This window comes from Oculina patagonica, chromosome 12 (genome assembly GCF_052425735.1).
Source record: "Oculina patagonica isolate OP01 chromosome 12, crgOcupat, whole genome shotgun sequence".
In the NCBI taxonomy this organism is placed as follows: Eukaryota; Metazoa; Cnidaria; class Anthozoa; order Scleractinia; family Oculinidae; genus Oculina; species Oculina patagonica.
The window spans coordinates 24,278,468-24,298,218 of record NC_135769.1 but is presented as its reverse complement, the minus strand read 5'-3'; the positions used below and the strand labels follow the sequence as shown (position 1 = coordinate 24,298,218).

The 19,751-nt window shown below is 39.1% G+C and overlaps 2 protein-coding genes across 3 annotated transcripts; one reads left to right on the top strand and one right to left on the bottom strand.

Moving 5' to 3' along the window:
- Positions 1–493: 493 nt before the first annotated feature.
- Positions 494–1,942, bottom strand: LOC144632338 (uncharacterized). The gene has a single exon (XM_078490968.1). It carries the CDS (start codon positions 1,870–1,872, stop codon positions 1,399–1,401), a length of 474 nt encoding a protein of 157 aa, XP_078347094.1. The 5' UTR covers positions 1,873–1,942; the 3' UTR covers positions 494–1,398.
- A 1,954-nt stretch (positions 1,943–3,896) lies between these two features.
- LOC144632282 (uncharacterized) lies at positions 3,897–17,911 on the top strand. 2 transcript variants are annotated; one of them, XM_078490897.1, is made up of 3 exons: positions 3,897–4,220; positions 11,695–11,775; positions 17,027–17,911. In XM_078490897.1, the coding sequence occupies exons 1-3, from the start codon at positions 3,914–3,916 to the stop codon at positions 17,896–17,898; spliced, it is 1,260 nt and encodes a 419-aa protein (XP_078347023.1). In that variant the 5' UTR covers positions 3,897–3,913; the 3' UTR covers positions 17,899–17,911. The 2 variants fall into 2 exon arrangements, with proteins under 2 accessions (XP_078347023.1, XP_078347022.1); XM_078490896.1 differs by having other exon boundaries at positions 17,015–17,911.
- The last annotated feature ends 1,840 nt before the right edge of the window (positions 17,912–19,751 follow it).

Here is a 19,751-nt window from a genome sequence, read left to right as displayed (position 1 = left end):
TGATAAGTTCGAAGAACAATGCACAGGACTGGATAAACCTTCGACTCATACTTCATGCAAAAACGTCGATATCTCGAAGAGACTTTGATTAAATGCAAATTCAGGCGGCACATACCCACCCAAAATATACCTGAGCAGCCCACCCGGGGTTGATCATGTTCGTATATCGATTTTCAATCGCCGAACTATGCGAGCTTTAGAATGCTTCTCTTTTGTTTAAATAGGCGCTATAAAAATATATTTATTATTATTATTATTATTATTATTATTATTATTATTATTAAAATATTAACCTACCTTGTAAGCATGTTCGTACAAGTGACTGCAGACTTCAGCGCGTGATTCAGGTCATGTGCGCTGACAGATTGTTTTGCATTGCGACTATTATAAGAACAAAGCTTTCGGGGGTGGAAGAGGAATAATGTGATGTTGATTATTCCATTATTCCGACTCAAAAATTTCCGTTATTCCATTATTCCAGGCACGAAAAGATCATAATTCCGTTCGACAAAGTCTATTTATTCCGCAAAAATAAGCTTAACTTACCTTCGTTTAACTGACAGTCGTCTGCAGTATTCTTGGAGTTATCTGGATTATGCTAATTTTAAACTCAAGAATATCAAAAACAGTAGCTTTTATTCGATTATATGGCAAACCTCTACCTTTAACTATTTTCCAGTTATTTTTTTAGGATATAAACAAGACTGCGTTCAATTTATAACCACTAGGTAACAATAAATCGTCGTTCTTTAGTATAACTTAGCTGTGAACATCAAAAAGACACGATTCCGCTCTACAGGTTAATGCTTATATTAGTTTCGAATCCGGCGATTTCGGCCACAATGAAGTAGATAACATAACAACAGTCGAGGACAAAATCTAAACATTGATCGTCAGAAATTAAACCAGTAAAAACCCATGCACTTGTAACTAACTTTTCGTGTCGTTGCCGCCTACCGCATTAGCATCTAACGGTTCTCAAGCTGAATAGTCGTCCTTATCAGCCTCTCTCTTAGGCAAATCTGGAGTCAGACTATTGACATCGTGTATCGTGTTAACGTGATATAAAAGTCAAAACAGTTTTCAAAATCTTTCCTTTGATCCTATTATAGCAATTGCATGACAAAAAAATCGGCTAACAACTTCAATCGTAAAATACTGAGTAGCCTTAAAAACCATTCCACAGTACATATCTTGACGAGCCACCGAAAACTGAGTGGACAAAGAAACCTATAGATCCGATAAATTAAAGTCAAATAACTGAAACTCTACCGATCGCAACAATCATCACCACGACCATTCTCATTTGTTTCATACTGTATTCTCGACTGACCTGGTGTTGCCATTTCATCGATGCACAAGTAATGTACACTGTCACGAGAAACTTTGAATAAATACTCAACAAAGCCTCAGTCTCGAGGTCAAGCGACCACTTCTAGTTGTTACAGAAACTCTTGGTTCGAATGACTCGGGCTCACCGTTTTCTTCATCATCGGATGATTCTGAAGCGACGTCGCTATTTGGACCTCCTTTCAACTGCCTCTCGAGTCTGTCAACGTCTGCCTGGCAAATGATGTAAAATCTCCCTTGATCATCTTCACCTAATCCTACGTCAACTTTGTCAATGACGGTGTATGGCGAATTATGCGTGTCCCTATTTCCTTCGCGAAAGAAAAATATGTCATCTGAAGACGAATTCTCAAGCCATGTGATATCCATAGCTCCATCTAGGAAAATAATGTCAACGGATGATCTTTGCTTTACAACTAGGTCTTTGTTCAACAATGCCAGGAAAAATCCCCACTGTTCCCTTTTTCTAGCATGCCTGACAGCCACTACATCACCTTTCGAAAACAGCACGTTATAAGGCATTATTAAACTTTGACGCACTCCTAGAACATCATCCCTGTCATCACCTTCCTCTACAATGCCACCTCCACCATCGGTGGCAATCGACTGGGTATGGACTACTGTTCCCGATTTTTCAGCTTGAAGACAGAACGACACCTCGTAGGGAAGATGGCATGTCTCCTCCTTCGTTTTTTCCCGAACAGAATTCTGGCGAACACTTCGACCATAAACACCGGCAAAGTTTGAAACGTGGTTAGAGAGATTCACCCTGGGTTGGGTTTTCGTTGAACAGTTCGTTACAGAACAGAACGGATACCGAGATTAATATAACGTCTCCCCGCGCGCGCTTTCACCCTACGTTCGTCCTCATAATCATGCATGAACTCTCTAACTGGTGTGTCACTGTGCCCCTGACGAGAATGACAGACTTACTGAGTGCAGACATGCGTGTTTTTTTCTTTATCAATCTATACCGATAACTATTCTCTTAGTGAGCTCACTAAGCTATTATCACTATTATCTGTACTTTTTATAGGCTTTTGTTAAATAATCTTCGAATTATTTAAATCATATTTTTAACATCCACGTAATTAAGATCAGCATGATAATTCTTATTTGTTTCTGCCGCGAAAATGTTATTTTTGACCTGAAAGTGAGACTTAGCAGAATCTTGACGATCTGAACACAACTCAACGAGAATACTTGCGTCAACCAAAAGCCACTGTTGCGGTGCGTACAAAAACATTGTTTCGAAAGAATCGTTAGGGAGGATATACCAGGAATCGCTCGGAGAACAAATGGACATATCACAGCCTCCGTTTTAACAAGTATAAAAACCGTTTTAGCAAATATATAAAATCGCTTTTAATCAAGCCATTATCGCACAAAAAAATAAAAAAAATCATCTAAAATCAAATGCCATTCCCCACCAAAAAACAAATTACAAACATACTCTAGCATACATCAGCCGGCTAGTATCAAAAAAAACAAAAATTGAGTGACAAGTAAGGTAACGATTTAATGGAAGAATATTTAGAAAGAACGACAATGCCTTTTAAAAGTCACTGAAACTAATCGAAGTCAGCAATGCAAAGCGACTGCCGCAAGCTTCAATTCAATATCTTGGAGAAAAACAGCCGCATTGCGAACGGTCCACAGATATAGAAATTCTCTCCAGCAATGAGAAATGTGAAATAAGATGTCTTAGAAGTGTTCATTCTTTTATAACTATTTCCATTGTTTAGAAAGACAATAGGACTGACCTTTTGAATTGAACAACCTTGATCCGGCCGTGGTCTTGTCGAGTCTTGTTCTGAGTCTTGTGTGATGACGCGAGCGTCGACGAGCGAGCACATGGCTATGGGCCTGAATGGAAGACTGCGATCATAGGGTACAGCGTTCTCACACTCACCACGCAGTGGTTTGCAAAATCGCAAAACGGAATGAAACTGTTTTATGCTGTTATATCGGCTCTTCGCTTCATTTTCAATCATTTTAAACTTATTCCCTCCGAAACTCGTTATTCCATTATTCCTAGAAAAATAAAGCCATTATTCCAGCTAAAAAATAACCATTATTCTTATTCCGTTATTCCTCTTCCACCCCAGAAAAGCTTCGTAAGAAGAAAAAATGGTTCGTGAGCAGAACTGTGAATGACTTCACTGACTTCAATAAATGCTGTATTTTGTGGTTACACCATATCTCAGGGGTATCCCAGGGTTAAATCCCAGGAGTATCCCTTCTGGGCAGGCGTTCGCTGACCACGTGACCCAAAAGCGAGAGCTCTGGGACGAGAATATAAATGTGGCCACTCCATTCCATTCTCGTTCCCATAAGTTCCCATAAGTTCCCATAGCCTTTGTTTTCTCGTGCCAAGGCCCAGCCGGCTAAGAGAAACGAAATAAGGGCTATGGGGACGAGAATGACTCCATTCTCGTACCTCGAGTCTTCGTCCCTTCTGCGCAGGCTTGAAGAAACCGCGGGTCAAAGGGAACGAAGACCCTGGGTACGAGGATGCCACTCCCCTAACATCCGCGTTTTGCGTTTTGACTTTTGCACGACGATGGCGTCGTCTGTTGAAGAAAAAGGCTGTTTGAGCCCTTACAGAAAGCTTTTAGTTGATTTATCGTTTGGCCTTTCTAGCAAAGAGGTTGAAATGTTAAATCTCGCTGGGGTCGATTTCATTCCGCGCGGAACAAGAGAAAAAATATCCACTGGGTTGCACTTCTTTGACGTTCTCGAGCAAGACGGAAGAATTGGTCCGCGGAATCTCTCTCTTCTGCAGGATTTGCTCGAAACAATTGGCAGAGTGGATCTGTCACAGAAGATTCAGGCTTTTTTAACAGCATCTGTGGACAATAAGGCCGATGGTATGTAGACAAAGCATGTTTGAAAGTTTTTATACACTACTGTTTACAAATGTATCAGAAATGAATCGGAGCAATTTTAAAATACGGCTATGGCATTAAATATGGCACCCCCCCCACCCCCCTGTTGAGAAACAGTTGAAATTTTTAGAGGTGAGAAATGAACAATAAATTGTGGATTTCTAAGGAGTAAGATCGGATTTATGCAAAAATTCTGTGGGAGGAATGGGTGAAAAGTTATGTCATTATTCGCCTCACATGCCCATTTGCTCATGCAGCCATTTACTCACTGCACATTTCACCAGAGACAGTGAGGAAAGTTCTAAGCAAGTTTGATTTGGAAGCCGCCATGTTTAATCTTGTGAGCATTCTGTGTGAGTTTATTGGTCAGTTGATCAGTATTTCTGGCTAACAAGTAGCTCATGTCACCCACACGTGTTGAGGATTTTTCCTCTCAAAGCAAAAAGTAGGGGTCATTGAGACACACAAACCGCTCCACGGCCCCATTCGGAGCAGAGCATTAGTTTTTCTGGTCATAAAAGAGGGTAGCATAGGGTTTATGCGTGACACATAAAAAGGCTAACAATTAAATCATGACGGGTGAAAATAGGGCAAAAATTAGACTGTGACACGTGAAAATAGCTAGAAAAGACATGTAATTGGTAAATTCTGCTGTTTCAAGTATACATGACATGTGAATTTGGTTAAAATTTGTGCGTGAAATGGGATGACAACACCCCATTTGCTACCCCCATAAAATAGCACTGTATGGGAATCTGATGGCATATCTTTCTGGACAATTTATGAATGGCAGAGTGTAAGATAATGAATGATAATGTATAATTGACCCAAGAGCGTCTTTGCAGCCCCAGCAGTCATTGCAGTCCCATAATGTATATAGTTAGTATATTTTAATATTTTTAAGTTTTAATTTTGTAATGCGCTTTTGCTCATTTATATGTTAAAAAGCGCAATATAATTTCTTAAATTATTTTTATTATTATAGATAACTAGGTTAAGGATTGTAATGTCCAAATTTGACACTGATGTGGCTTTGCTAGAAATTACCAGAGTTCAACAGGTCAAACACTGAAAATAGAAAATTTTTGTTGCTTAAATTAGGTATTATAAAAAATTGTTTTGGAATGATATCAATTCAAGGTAGAAAAAAATCCACAAAAGTTAATTACACCATTAGATCTGAAGACACTTTTACTTGGCAAAGGCTGTGCTCCTGGTTGCATATAATGAGACCCTAGGCCTTTTACTTTTAACTGCTTTTGGGGGACAAGAAAACCATACAGCTGTACTGGCTGGTTGGCCAAGGATTCAACTTCATTTTTCAGTTTCAACTTAGGGCCGAAAATATTGAAAATACCTTGCTTTCTTGCATTGCACTGAAGTTTAGAATGCAAAATAGTTCTGTGTAGTGTGTTTTAATTAATCCACCTGTGAAGAAAACACAACCTCAGGCCTAATCATAATTAATCATGTTCAGGACTTGAATGATTATAAAAAAACATGACTGTATTTATACGGACAGTAGTTTCCTTTCACACTTTGATGTATATGTTGTCTCAGGATAAAGCCTTCTCAATTCTTGTGCCTTATACAGCTATTTCGAGAAAGGTTGTCGGAAAAAAAAACATCAAAGTGCACACGACAAGACCGAAAGGTGGTCTGGGTATTCACTGGAATTTTGCATATTGGCCTAGAGGAAATTTACATGTTTGTATTTTTGCACGTGGAGAATTTGTTTTTCTTCTCAGATGGCCTATATCTGTAGCTTTACTTTTACTGTCGCATGTCTTTGAGTGAGGAAAAATTCTTCTGAACTTCAGAGGGTCTAAACGTACCTTGTTTCTACATGTCTGAAAAGAAAGAAAACCTGAAAATTGCGCTTATTTTGTTGTTATATCTCATTAGTATTCAACACGTGCAGTAGCTCAATACGTCTACCCATACTACCTTTAGGGATTGGCTTGTGCAGTTTTGTGCTTTTTTCCGACAACGTTTCTCGAAATAGCTGTATTTAGAAAATAGCACAAAGTAAATACGTGCGCTGATTGGTTAAAAATTGTGTTTCTATAACTCGATGGAGACACAGACAGTTGTCGTAGACACGGCAATCAATATTCACGGCGCTGAAATAAGCAATGCAAAAATAACAACTAAGAATTGTCCCAAATTTTAATGTCACAGCTGACAAAAACCAGGTTAAGACAAAACAAATATTTGCACACTTGAAAACAAGCGAGTAAGATGTTTACAGAGCCCGCTACACATTCAAAAATAGTCTGTGAAAGAAATTATCGAAGCGGCTGACCTTTCAAAGAAGTATATGAATTGGCGCAACTTCACTCCATTCTAGGCTTTGCAGCACTTCAGAACTATTCACAGCTCCTCAACAGGACAAGTTATTCGTTCAGAATGCCGAGTCAAACTTCTTTTAACAGAAAAATAATGCACCTTCACCTCCAAGGTTCGAGTCGCTCGATCGACAGCATCGGTCGTCAAACCATTCGGTTAGTTCAATGAAGCGAAATAAAACCACAATTCTTGACTCCTTCCAGTGCTGGACTTCAGTTAAACCATCGGCTTAGTTATTTCTCATTATAACGTTAACTTGGGGGCCTTTTTTCTTTGTTTGTTTGGCCAAAAAAATGGTGAATTTTAGCCTTGAATCAAATGTTGAACAGTTGATTTATTTCTGTTCATCGACTCCCTTACTATGATTGGCTGATTATGTTCATGACGTAAAACCGCGAGGTGAAGAGAATCTACGTTTTGATGTTAAATGAAGCGCTAAATATTACTTTGATGTGCGTTATTTACTTTGTGCTGTTTTCTAAAAGAAATAGAAAACATGTTTCCCGTGTTTCTATCGAGTTAAAGAAACACTCGTGAAAGTTTGGGAGAACTCGAAAAAGCTGTGGAAACACTCGTCTATCGACTCGTGTTCCCACAGCATTTCTCGTTCTCCCAAACTTTCACTCGTGTTTCTATAACTCGATAGAAACACGGAACATGTTTTCTATTTCTTAAATATTGTACACAAAAAGTCTCCAAATTAAAAAAAATCAACTAGTAGAGTCTCAAATGGATAATTAGCAATTATTGGATGAGACTTAGTACTGTAAAGATCCGTGTATAAGCCGCACCTTTTTATTTAAAATTTAAGTCAAATATCGGGGATGTGGCTCTTTGTTTGGTGGAGTTCTCAAAAACCTAATTAATATTCATAAAAAACCTCGAGACTTCACTGAATAAACATACATAAACAACCTGAAAACATTTTTGTTGTTTACTGCCTTTTCTTTCCTCTGCAAAGCTGTTTGCAGTAAAGCCTGCCAGTCGTGTTCACTTTGAGGCATGTCTTTCCACTGCGTGCAAGAAAATATACCAACTGAAGATAATCGCATGTACTCACAAGGCAAATGACTGACCCCTTCGCTTTTTTATTTACCTAGACAGCAAATGCATCTATTGGATTATCAAACTCCTATTCTGCATGAAGTTTTTTTCCTGTTGTGGGTAGCAGTTTCTAGAAAACGTGGTTTCTTTCAAAAAAAAAAATGCGCCATGTTTGTTTTGTGATGCCCAGACTCCTCTCTATATTTCAAAGCTTGGCTGCTAAGCATTCATCATTTACATACGAATATTTACAATTTCATCAAGTGCAGGGTGTCAAGTTCCTATTTTTTCCTATTTTTTTCTATTTTTTGGCCTGCCTCCTATTTTCTCCTATTTTTTCATGAAATTCCTATTTTTTCCTATTTTTTAGGGTTTTCTCAGGTACACAGAAACATTGTGAAATATTTGAAATGAAGTTGTCAATAAAATTGATAAATTCTACAAAAAACTGAAACTTCATGTCAAAAAAGACCGCTTTGAAGCCTTTATGAGTGATTTTCTTCTGAAACTTGTGCCCAGACCTTCTCAGTGCTTTTGATAGCATGCAAGATAGTGAGGATACAGTCATAGGCGTACGGGCTGGGGGGGCAGGGGGGGCTGCAGCCCCCCCAAATTTTGGGCAACTCAGATTTTTTGGGCAGCAAGAGAAATTTGGGCAAAGCCCGTTTTAAAAGAAGTTTTTTCTTCGAAGAGATAGATATTTTCTATTTTAACCTGAAGTCAGCGAGTTAAAGCAGTTAAACTCACATGAGGCAGTGGTTTCTTAGCACAGTGGTTTCTTAGGGGTCATGTGTTGATATACATAATATTATTTGTAATTTTTTTTACTGTTGGGCACTGTACTGCAAATATCTGTCACAGTTAAACACATGATAAAGAAAGCTTCTCCGCGTTGCCAAATTTTACAAAATCGACGGCGAGATTCTGGAAGCCGAGCAGAAAATGCGCGCGAGTTTTCATCGTGTTAGACTTCATGACTGTTTCAGAAATGCTGGAGGCAATGCAAGAGAATGATCTATTTGATAAGTTTTCAGAGTTTCCTTACGTGGTTCATATCCATGTAGTGATACCTGCTACGTACATCGTGTTCTGCAGAACGATCATTCAGTGGGTTGCACAGATTGAAAACTTACCTCCGCAGCACCTGACGGGGTGACAACGTGTAGTAAGGCCAATAAGGCCAAGTAAAATTACAAAACAAATGTTTCTCGTCCCCTCCCGCTTCATTTTTTTGGGGCCGCCTCTCTTTTGTTATTATTTGTTTTTGGAAAAGGTAGAACGATCAAAAACTTTCACTTTGTACGGGCATATTCCAACTCTGTAGTCAACAATGACATGGATTGTATTGTTAATATCTTCGGCCGTCGAAATAGTAGGGACAGCTACCGTAAAAACTCGTGTATAAGCCGCACTTTTTTGCCGAAATTTTGGGCTCAAAATTGTGGGTGCGGCTTATCTACGAGACCATTGCATGCAATTTTACAGGGCATCTGACAGGATGCGGTGGTGCGGCCGTGCGGGTCCACATAAATCTGTATAAATCGCTCACACTGCATCCTCTGCATCTTCTGCGCATTTTTTTGCGCATAAAACTGAAAAATTGCTCCTTATAAACGACAAAGCAGCTCTTTACTATCCTCATAAACAAAAATAACAAGGAGACTGATCATTTTGAAAAAGTTTTTCCTCTCAAAACAGCGACGAAAACCAAGCTTTTCGTCCGTGAATAATTTTAAACCCCCAGGCGTTCCACGTGTCTCTTGGCGATGGGCCTGGATACTAGTGCCTGGTTACTAAGCTACGAACGCTTTCACGAACACAGCGCAAAATCAGGTGCAAAATTTGATGCAAAAACTGCGATGAACGAAGAAATACCTGTCAACGAATGGCAGAAAAAGATAAAAAATGTTAAAGTTGGCAGAAATGATGTTTATTCTATAAAGTTCTAAAATTCTGGGTAAGACTGAAGTGTTTTCCGTTTATGTGTTTATAGTACATCCTGCACATCGATCGGAAAGGCTCAAGGAATCAACTTTAGCTTTATTGATTGTTGAAATTTCCTCATAATCCAGCATTTTTTTACAATCAACTGGGCATTTTTCCGCCAGGTTTTATTTTTTTTTCAAAATCATGCTTGAAATTTGGGGGTGCGGCTTATCTACGAGTGCGGCTTATACACGAGTCTTTACGGTATTTCTTTTAACGTGTTTTATGAGCTCATATGATAGATTATTATGTAAGAATTTTTCACTTCATTTGTAAGCCTATGTTAGTGCATCGTATGACTCTCGTTTCTTCTCGACTGTTTCGTAAAAATTTGGGCAACTTGCGAAATTTTTTTGGGCAAATGTCTCGCCGCCCCCCCTGGCAAAAAATTGCCCGTACGCCTATGGATACAGTACTCTGATGCGAGAGGAAGAAGTAGTAAAAGCAGACTTGAAAGCGGCTGATGAACTAATGATGCCCTTTCAGCAACAGCTGTCAACAAACAAACTGTTAATGTAGCCACAATGATGCTTGACACTGCTAAGACCAAGCAATGCAAAGCTTGGAGAAAATAGGACAAAAGAGAAAACTGTTGACTGACAAACAGCACAAACTGTTAGAAAAGGCCATGTCCTCAACAGCAAATGCTGCCAAAAACGAGAGCAAAGCTAAGGTTACCCAATCTGCTAAAAGAGCCAAAACAGTATAGTGTTGGACTTTTTGATTGTTGATTTTTCAAAGTCATGGTTGGCTTTTATTGTAAGAAAGACATACATTTGGTGAAAGTGAACATTATATTGTTTCGGTTTGTAAAAAAATTAGCTTTTCATTCTCACAGTTTGAAAGGTCTAATGACTTAAAGTAAAGGCATCTTGTGAAGTATCTAATGAAATTTGGAATCTGGTAATTGTTGTAGGATGAGTTGTGCTAGGTAACATTTGTTTATACGGCAATACATTGTGGATGTATGCCATTGTGCCTGTTAAATATTAAAGCGTTGGGTTGTGAAACAAAGTTTGCTGTTGGGAGTGTTAAGAGGATAGAACTCAAAGAAATCCTCCTATTTTTTCCTATTTTGGGGTGAGAATTCCTATTTATTTCCTATTTTTTGGACATTGTCATTCCTATTTTCCTATTTTCTAAGTGCCATTTGTCACTTGACACCCTGCAAGTGTTTTTAAAGTGAAACTCAGAGACTCAAAGGACAGTGCAGAATGCAATGGAGTCGACAATTGAAAGTATTATGTTTAATGTTTGTTTTTTTTGCTTTATTTTACTTTCAATTAGACGTTGAAACACCACTTGTATTCCTTCCCGGGTTTTTCTTACGCTAACGTTCCTTGAAAATGCCGTAACGTGATACATTTGTTCGTTTTTGTTTTGTTTTACGACGACATCGATAGCATTTGTCTTCCTTTCAATAATAAAGCCAATTATTTCACTTTAATTAAATTAATTTACAGTTTAAGCCGCACGAAAGACGTTTCTCAAAAGGTAAGGAACAAATCTTATCAAAAAACATCTCTTTCGAGAGGTTTTTTAAAACGCAGTACAGCTAGGATATTTGTTTCCTGGTTATCAGGAGTTTCAAGCCGAAAATCTCGTTGCAAGTTTTTGCATTCCTAATTACGAAAGTGACTGCGCATAATTTGCGGTTTTCACTTGGTGCCACAGAGTCTGCAGGAATCCTACCGCAAACACGCAATACAGGCGGCGTCCCGCTGAGAGTTCCAGAAAAAATGTTGACTAAACTGCGCATGCGTTTGGCGCCCTATGCGCCCTTTGCCCTAGAAAGAGTAGTACCACACGGGTGTGGGGGGGGGGGGGGCAGTTGCCCCCACCAGGAAAACTAAATTTTTAACAACCCGTTTGATTTTGCTGGGCTATTTCTTGTATCTGTATTGGAGTTAACCCCACAGCAGGGTTTAGCGGAGTTTGCCCCCGCAGACAAGAAATCCTAGGTACGGCCCTGCTTGAACTATGTTGGAAACAAATTAACTAGAAAACAGTTTAATCTACAACATATACAATGTTCACCATGAATGATATTACTGTCTGTTTATCTTGAACAATTTAGGTGAAAGTGCAGCTGTTCTGGTAGAAAGACTTGAGATTACTGACACAAAGGACACAACTGACAAACACAAGTTAGTAACAGGTAATGTTCACTGTTTGTTTGTAACTCTTTACCCAACACCCTTTGAAAACTATGAGTGCCCTTTTGAAATATTTTTCTATATTTCTTTCTATAAAAATGTACTGTATAATTATTATTGTGTTATCTTTAGACTACTACATTTTAGGGCAACCTAATTATATTTAGTTTGGCTATTTAGCTATTTGCAACATAAAAATAGTAACCTTAAGGCTGAACTTATGCCCTCAGTTTAATATTAAATGAGGAGGAAGCTTAATTGCTATCAAAAGCTGTTGTCAGTATTGTTGTAGTGTTTGCAATTAGAGCACTGCATAGGACCCAACACAAGAATAGATTGAAGCTGTTTGTTTGACCAGTTCAAATGGTACCAACATGTTTAAGGATATTAAAATATAACTTTCCATTTTTCATAATTATTTAAAAATGTTCTTATATATTTAAGGTTCACTTTATTTCATGTTTACAAATTATGCATATTGTAAAAAAGCATTCAGAGTAGATTAGAATGGACTGGACTGGATCTGTAGAACATGGAAGTGCTTGTTGTAAAGGTGGATTTGTAGGACATTACTCAGATTCCTGCTATTAATCGTGATTAACAGGCTTCAACTTAATTTCATATTTGCAACAGAAACTTCAACATGGTTAGGTTCATGGGTCAAATGTTTCAAAAGTTTGATATTTAGTGAACAAAAATAACCTGGTACTCCAAATCTTTTTCCATTCATACTGTTATCAGACATTTTTCTTTTGTGTTGCCACAAAAATCATTATCCAAAGGTGTCAAACTGTTAGCTAAACCAGACCTCCTGCAGTTGGGAATTAAATGCCAGAGAGTGTCATCCTGCAGCAATTAATTCACTACAATTCAAAAGTTTGCAAGTGTTACCTCAGCGTGTTGATTGTTGGTTTAACATTTGCAATTATTTGAGTTTCATTGATTTTGCTCAAGCATTGTTGCAGAATTTTCCTCATATTTTCAACATACATGAGATATATAAACAAATAGCAACATATACCCGGTATATAAATTTAGTACTAGTATATACCACACAAGGGACGTATACAAAACATGGACCCAGGTCCATGGACCACCTTGTGGACCCGGTCCATGGACCACCCCTGTGGACCACCCCTAATTTTCGAAAGAAAATCAAAGTGTAGAATGGGGACAGGGTATGAATTGATGGCAAGTACTAAAACACAAAACAACGAAATGAAACCACCGAAACGAAACGACCAAAACAAGCTAAACCACCACTTAAAACGAAACCGCCGAAACAACTGAAACAGCTGACACGAGTGACAAAGACAGCAAGGCAAAATCACCGAAACAAGCAAAACCTTTACCAGCTAACCGTAAACAGACTAACCGGAGTCCTAGTTTGGCTAACCGGAGTCCTAGTTAGGCTAACCGGAGTGCTATTCAGGCTATAAACCGGAGAGCACCTTCCATGCCTTCCACTCCGATTGGCCACTCCAGTTAGCCTAGCTTAGCCTAATATGCGCTACACAGTTTTTCACAATATTTTGACAATATTGTGATCTTATTAGCCTAATTAGCACTCCGGATAGCCTCAATAGCACTTTGGTTAGCCTGAATACCACACAGGTTAGCCTGTTTACGGTTAGCTCTCGCTATTAAATGGTAATGGTCTCAGTGATTGTTTTGTTTCGCTTGTTTTAACCGTTTCGGCTGTTTCGTTTTGGTCGTTTCAGTGGTTTGGCTAATTTGGTTTTGGTCATTTCGTTTCGGTGGTTTCATTTCATTGTTTTGGGTTTTAGTACCTGCCGTCAATTCAATATATACCCTGTCCCCATTCTACACTTTGATTTTCTTTCGAAAATTAGGGGTGGTCCATGGACCGGGTCCACAGGGGTGGTCCATGGACCCGGGTCCATGTTTTGTATACGTTCCCACACAAGTAAATAGTGCTTTTCACATGCGCTGACTGGTTGACATGGAGGTGATTCGTTAGCAAAGTACTATTCACCTCCGAGCAGCTAAAGAGAAACAAACTGCCTTTGCGCATGGCTTTGTTTACTGAATGTGATGTTTTGGTCCCCTAGTTATTAAACTTGTGTGGTATATACTAAAACAATTATTTACCTGAGCAGTGTTGGTGAATGAAGTGGATATTTACCTCGCGCGCTTTGCGGCTTGGTGAATATCCACCACTATTCACCTCCACTTCGGTGAATAAGTGTTAAATATAGCTTGGGTAGTGGGATCCCACTGGTTTGGCCATGGGTGATTAGAGGTCATTAATGGCTCTATTTGCAGGCAAAGTAGGATGCGGCTTAATGTAACTTTTTCTTGTCCTTGAAATGCATCCTAGTCTTTTCAAAACACATTGGACACTTTGTTAATTGATTTGTAATCATGTGTTTTGCGATGACAAAAGAAAAAACGTTGTAAATACAGTAGAACCCTGCTGGTAACTTGAACTCTGAAGGGAAATGAATACCATTTTAAGTAAGCGGTAGACGTGCAAAACAGTCATATTATTTGTGAACGCGCTCGGTCTTTGAAAGTGAGCGAGAGGTCTGAAGCCAATGCCAAAACTGTAATTGTGACTGGGGAGAGACGGGTGTACGAGGCTCGCGAGACGATCAGTGCTTCGCACCTCAACGTTTGGCGCTTCACACCTTTAGTAAGCACTTTTTCCAACGACTTTAGAAAAAAAACGACTGTTTTACAGTCTACCCGGTAAGTACATGTAAGTGGGTGTTTAAGTTATCAGGGTCGATTGAATATTTTAATTTGCCATGTTTGTTTGACTCATAAGATCAGGAAATGACTGTCATACATGATCTGTTTGTTGCACTAATTATAATCAAGTTGCTGTAGTGTTAGTTTTAGTGTTAAAATCTGATGATTACACAGCAAGAAGAGCTAGATGGGATGCTCAAAGGAGCATCCATGGCAAGTTGCATAAACCAGGAGTCGAGTTATCAGGGTTAATTATGTTTAAGGGGTACAGAATTTAGTTTGAGTTAGCGGGGAATTCAAGTTATCCGAGTTCGAGTATAACGAGTAAAAATTACTGAAAAGTGGGATCAAATACAAGGGAAATGGGACTTCTGGTTTGAGTTAGCGAGAGAGTTCAAGTTACAAGGGTTCGACTGTAGATAATAAAAAAAATTATGGCTGTTAGCTCAGTTAGTCTCATTGCCAGTAAACGGTACAGCATATTGAAGCTGACTGGTGTGTTTGGTGACAATCCAAACAACACTTTCAGAACGTGTTGGTTTAAATTTTCTAGAATTTGCCTTCTTTGAGCGTCTTTATCGTAGAATCATAAAATTTAACCCAATGATACTTTAGGCTTCCCTTCCAGAGTTAGAAGTGTTCCGGGCTATTTCGAATTTGTTTTTTCATTTTAAAAATCTAAGAGCTTTACACTATTTCCATCCAAGAAAAGCATGTCGCCCGGAGCTTTGAATTATTATAACTCTTTTTGGAAGCAGATCTAAAAATTCGATAACACACTTGTGAAGGCAAGCATCTCAGGCTTAAGTTTATGCATTTACTCAGCCTCGTCCCCAGTCGTCCCCGGCGAATTTGGATGTGACGTCACCCGCCAAGCTTGTCGGGGAAGTTCGCCTAGGACCTATCGCGCTCGGTTCCAGTCCTCCTCCGCTCACTCGCATAGCGCGGTATGGCCTGGGGACGAGGCTGGCATTTACTGTCTTCTTCTGGTAAAGGCCAAAATGAAATTGTTTTACAAATCCACCCTTTACAATTAAATCCATGTTTTACAAATCCAGTCCAGTCCTGTCCAATCCACTCCTGTTTTACAATATGCCTGCAAATTACCCTTGTTGACCAGTCATACAACTAGGAAGTGGCACCCCACCCTCCCAGTAAACCACTACCTCTCTGGGAACTCTGTTTTCATTCACCCATTATAAACACTATTGCATATTTGAGCAAGGGGCATTGTTGTAATAGTTGAGGTAGTGGGTGACCCCACCCTCCTGTCTGTTTGGCAGGCAAACAAGTGAGGCCCTCTGCGCCCTCGCATTTGATATCTGGCCTTGCCAGTTTAAATGTTTAAATGTAGAGCGCTTAGTACGTAGGTTGGAAAGCTGTAATTTTACTATCAGTAAATAAATCAACAAAGTTAAAGTCAAACTTGTTTTGTTCAAGTTGCCAGAGGCAAAATTAAACCGATTTATTAGTTAACATGTTTTTTTCTATTAAACAAGCTGTCACAATATTTTAAGTCATTTTTTGATTCACAATATTCCTTTCAAATTAAAGGGAACCTTGCAATGATAGTTGTAAATGTAAAAAAAAAGCCCCCCAAGAGGTAATATTTAACTGAAAGTAATCAAAGATGGTTAACAATTAGATTAAGACAGGCTACGAGTGGCAAACATGAAAAATTGGCTATTTGGGCTTTTTTTTAGTTACACCGTTCGTGGCATATCTTATTGTTGCTTATTTTCACGGGACTTAATTTCTGTAATAGCAAAAAGAAACCCAAACTGAACGTTGTCTGCAATTCCTGGGGTGGGTACTCCCATAAATTTTGGCTAGGGGTGCTGCGAAGGTTCTTAAACCCTGACCCTATTTTAGGAGAAAGAATGCGAAAATTGATAATATTTTTAAATCCCAAACCCGAAAAATGACACCCAGTTTTAAGCTGGGCGTTTATTTTAGCTGATAGAATTTAGGTACCCTATCTCACCCCGGGATCACAATGCCAAAAGGAGCAAAAATGGTACCCCATTAAAGGACCGAGAACCTCAAAAAACCATACCCTATCCCGCGGCACATACCTATATAGGCCATATATGAGAGTTCCCTCCCCCCGGGTCACAATTGCACATTTCAACCTGTTTGATGTTTTATTTTGTTACTGTTCTGTTCAATGTTATCGTAAGATGTGGGTTTAAAATCGGTTACGCTGATTCTGAGGCTATATACGTTTGTCCCTCTTTGGTAAATGTCACAAAATTTCTTTTAATGCGATTTTTCTGCCAAATCGCAAATTTTGGGTCTCGTGAAATTTGCTTCTTTCACGTTCGCGAAATTAAGTTTCTGGCCAGGAAAATATGTAACAAAGGTAGCTCCTTTAATCTCCTAGTTGTTGATAATTGAGAAACACTTAATCAAGCAACGGGAAATGCAATTTAACAACAAATGCAAGTATTTAGAGGCTGGTTTAATGAAACATTTTCATCTAGACTCAAGACTTTGCTCATTTCCTTTTTTGTTTTTAATAATTAGGACGTGGTTTAGTGCAGAGTAATTCACCAGGTTCCGTTGTCCCAACAATCAATCAGACAACTATTGGTGTAAATCCAGACAAAGGTGAAACTCAGTCAACTGAAAATGAAGATTGGAAGTTACTGAACTCTGCCATACAGGGTGGAAATGTCGCGATCATCGAAATGGTGTTATCACGTGGCCTTGACATCAATTCAAAAGATAGTTATGGTGACACTCCATTAATGATTGCTGCTAGGGGAGGCAAGATGGAGGCCGTAAACTATCTTTTAGACAAAGGAGCCGATCTGTCTCTGACAGGGCAGTATGGAAGAAACTCACTACACAATGCTTCATATGGTGGTAATGTCGCCATCATCGAAACAGTGTTATCACGTGGTCTTGATGTCAATTCAAAAGATAGTGATAGTGACACTCCAATAATGATTGCGGCTTTGTGTGGCAAGATGGAGGCTGTAAACTATCTTTTAGACAAAGGAGCCAATCTGTCTCTGACAGGCAAGTTTGGAAGAAATTTACTACACCATGCTTCAGATGGTGGTAATGTGGCCATCATCGAGACAATGTTATCACGTGGTCTTGATGTAAATTCAAAAGATAGTAATAGTGACACTCCAATAATGATTGCTGCTTTCTGTGGCAAGATGGAGGCCGTAAACTATCTTTTAGACAAAGGAGCAGACCTGTCTCTGACAGGGCAGTATGGAAGAAATTTACTTCACAAGGCTTCAGTGGGTGGTAATGTCGCCATCATCGAGACAATGTTATCACGTGGCCTTGATGTCAATTCCAAAGATAATAATGGTGACACTCCATTGACGATCGCGGCAGCTCGTGGTCATGCTGAAGCCGTGAACTATCTTCTCAGCAGGGGAGCACGTTAACTTCTTTTTTTCAAGTGCTACTAATTTGGCGGGCGTGTTTAAAACACGAAATGGCGAAATGACGAAATGGCGAAATGGCGAAATGATCATGAAAGATAAGAGCCAAATTAAGTTAAATGATATTACCGTTCCACTGAAATCTGCATCTGTTACATGAATTATTCTGTGTAAACTGTAACGACAAGGAAATAAATCCCGACAAGGGCTTAGCATAAGCTTAATAAGTAATTCTCACAAAATGTTAACGTTTTTTCGACGTTTTTGCTTGTTTACAAGCTAAAAACGTAGAATAGGGGTTATGTGGACAAAATTTGGAACCACATATTTGTAAACTCTCAAGGGACTGTTTTAATTTCTCAAGGGATTACTTTCCGCTGTGGGTGATCACTTGCGATCTCGTGGAAAAAACGTGACTTGTCACATTTACAAACGTTATATAACAATTTTAAAAGTGACATGTCAGCTTTCTTATCTCAACGCACGTGTGTCTGAAAGGCGATCTATAAAAAGCGTCGCACAAACAATGGATTGCGTAACTAAAACATGAATAAATAATCACTAGCACTTACATCGTTTAAAAATTACAAACGTAAAAAATAAACCATACCAAAAAACTCGCTCTTTTCAAAGATATTATTTAAGTTAAAACAAATGCAAGAGATGGGGGCTTCTTTTAGCTTAGGAGCGGTTAAAAATTAGGCCAAATTTTGTTTGCTACATGCTTGCCATTCTATTTCGTCATCAGCCTAGGTCGTTAGGGACGAGACCTCGCGTTGATAGCAATGTCGCATGAATCCGCTTTACAACATGCGATCGTATCTACGCAGTTCGAGTGGAATTTCAGTCAAAGACAGCAAAATTCTTTCGTATTTCATCTTCAAATATAATTCGAAAGCATTCACTGTATATATGGCTTTTGTTTAATCCTGGGTCTTGATATCCGACCCTCGCAGAGCCTAGACAAAACGCAGCTTGAGTGTAACGATTTGTTTACGCCGCAATTATATGCGCAATGTTTTCTCCGACAGTAGTCGGAAATATCCGTATTTTTTTCGTGCTTTTTCGTGGAGCAATCGTAACGATACGGCCTTGAACACATTGAACAGCGGTCTACCTATAACAATTCAAATATGGCGTCGCAAAAACAAAGCGTCGAACGCATATTTTGCTGTTTCATTTGCTAATTTCGCTGCCGTAATCGACTGCCTCGAAAGTTCCTTGCAATTTTAAAGTATAGAATTGTCAGATCTCGGTGAAATTTGCACTGTTTATTTGTGTAATGTTAAGGAATACCGTAAAATTCCGGTTATAAGCCCCCCCGCTTATAAGCCCCCCCGGTTATAGGCCCATCAACTTGGAAACAAAAAAATACATCCAGTTATAAGCCCCCCCCGGATATAAGCCCCCCTCTACCGGATGACAGTACTGAACAGGGCTAAATGATGCTTTTTTGTGCGTTTTTAACTTAAAAACGTATTTCGATCAACACTCCCGAGGCTCGTTTCGAAACGTTTTTTTCCTTCCGCTTATAAGCCCTCCCGAATATAAGCCCCTCCGCTTATAAGCCCACCCAAAAACCCTTACGAAGTTGTATAAGCCCAGGGCTTATAACCGGAATTCTACGGTATGTGTATAAATACCCGCCGCGGACGAGCCATTTTTGACAAAATTATATGGCTGCATTTCCTCCGCGAAGATAGGAAATTGTTAAACTAAACTTCAAAGAAACTGTAATGATAAGTTCGAAGAACAATGCACAGGATAAACCTTCGACTCATACTTCATGCAAAAACGTCGATATCTCGAAGAGACTTTGATTAATACTGGAACGAACTACAACCAATCGTTCCAAT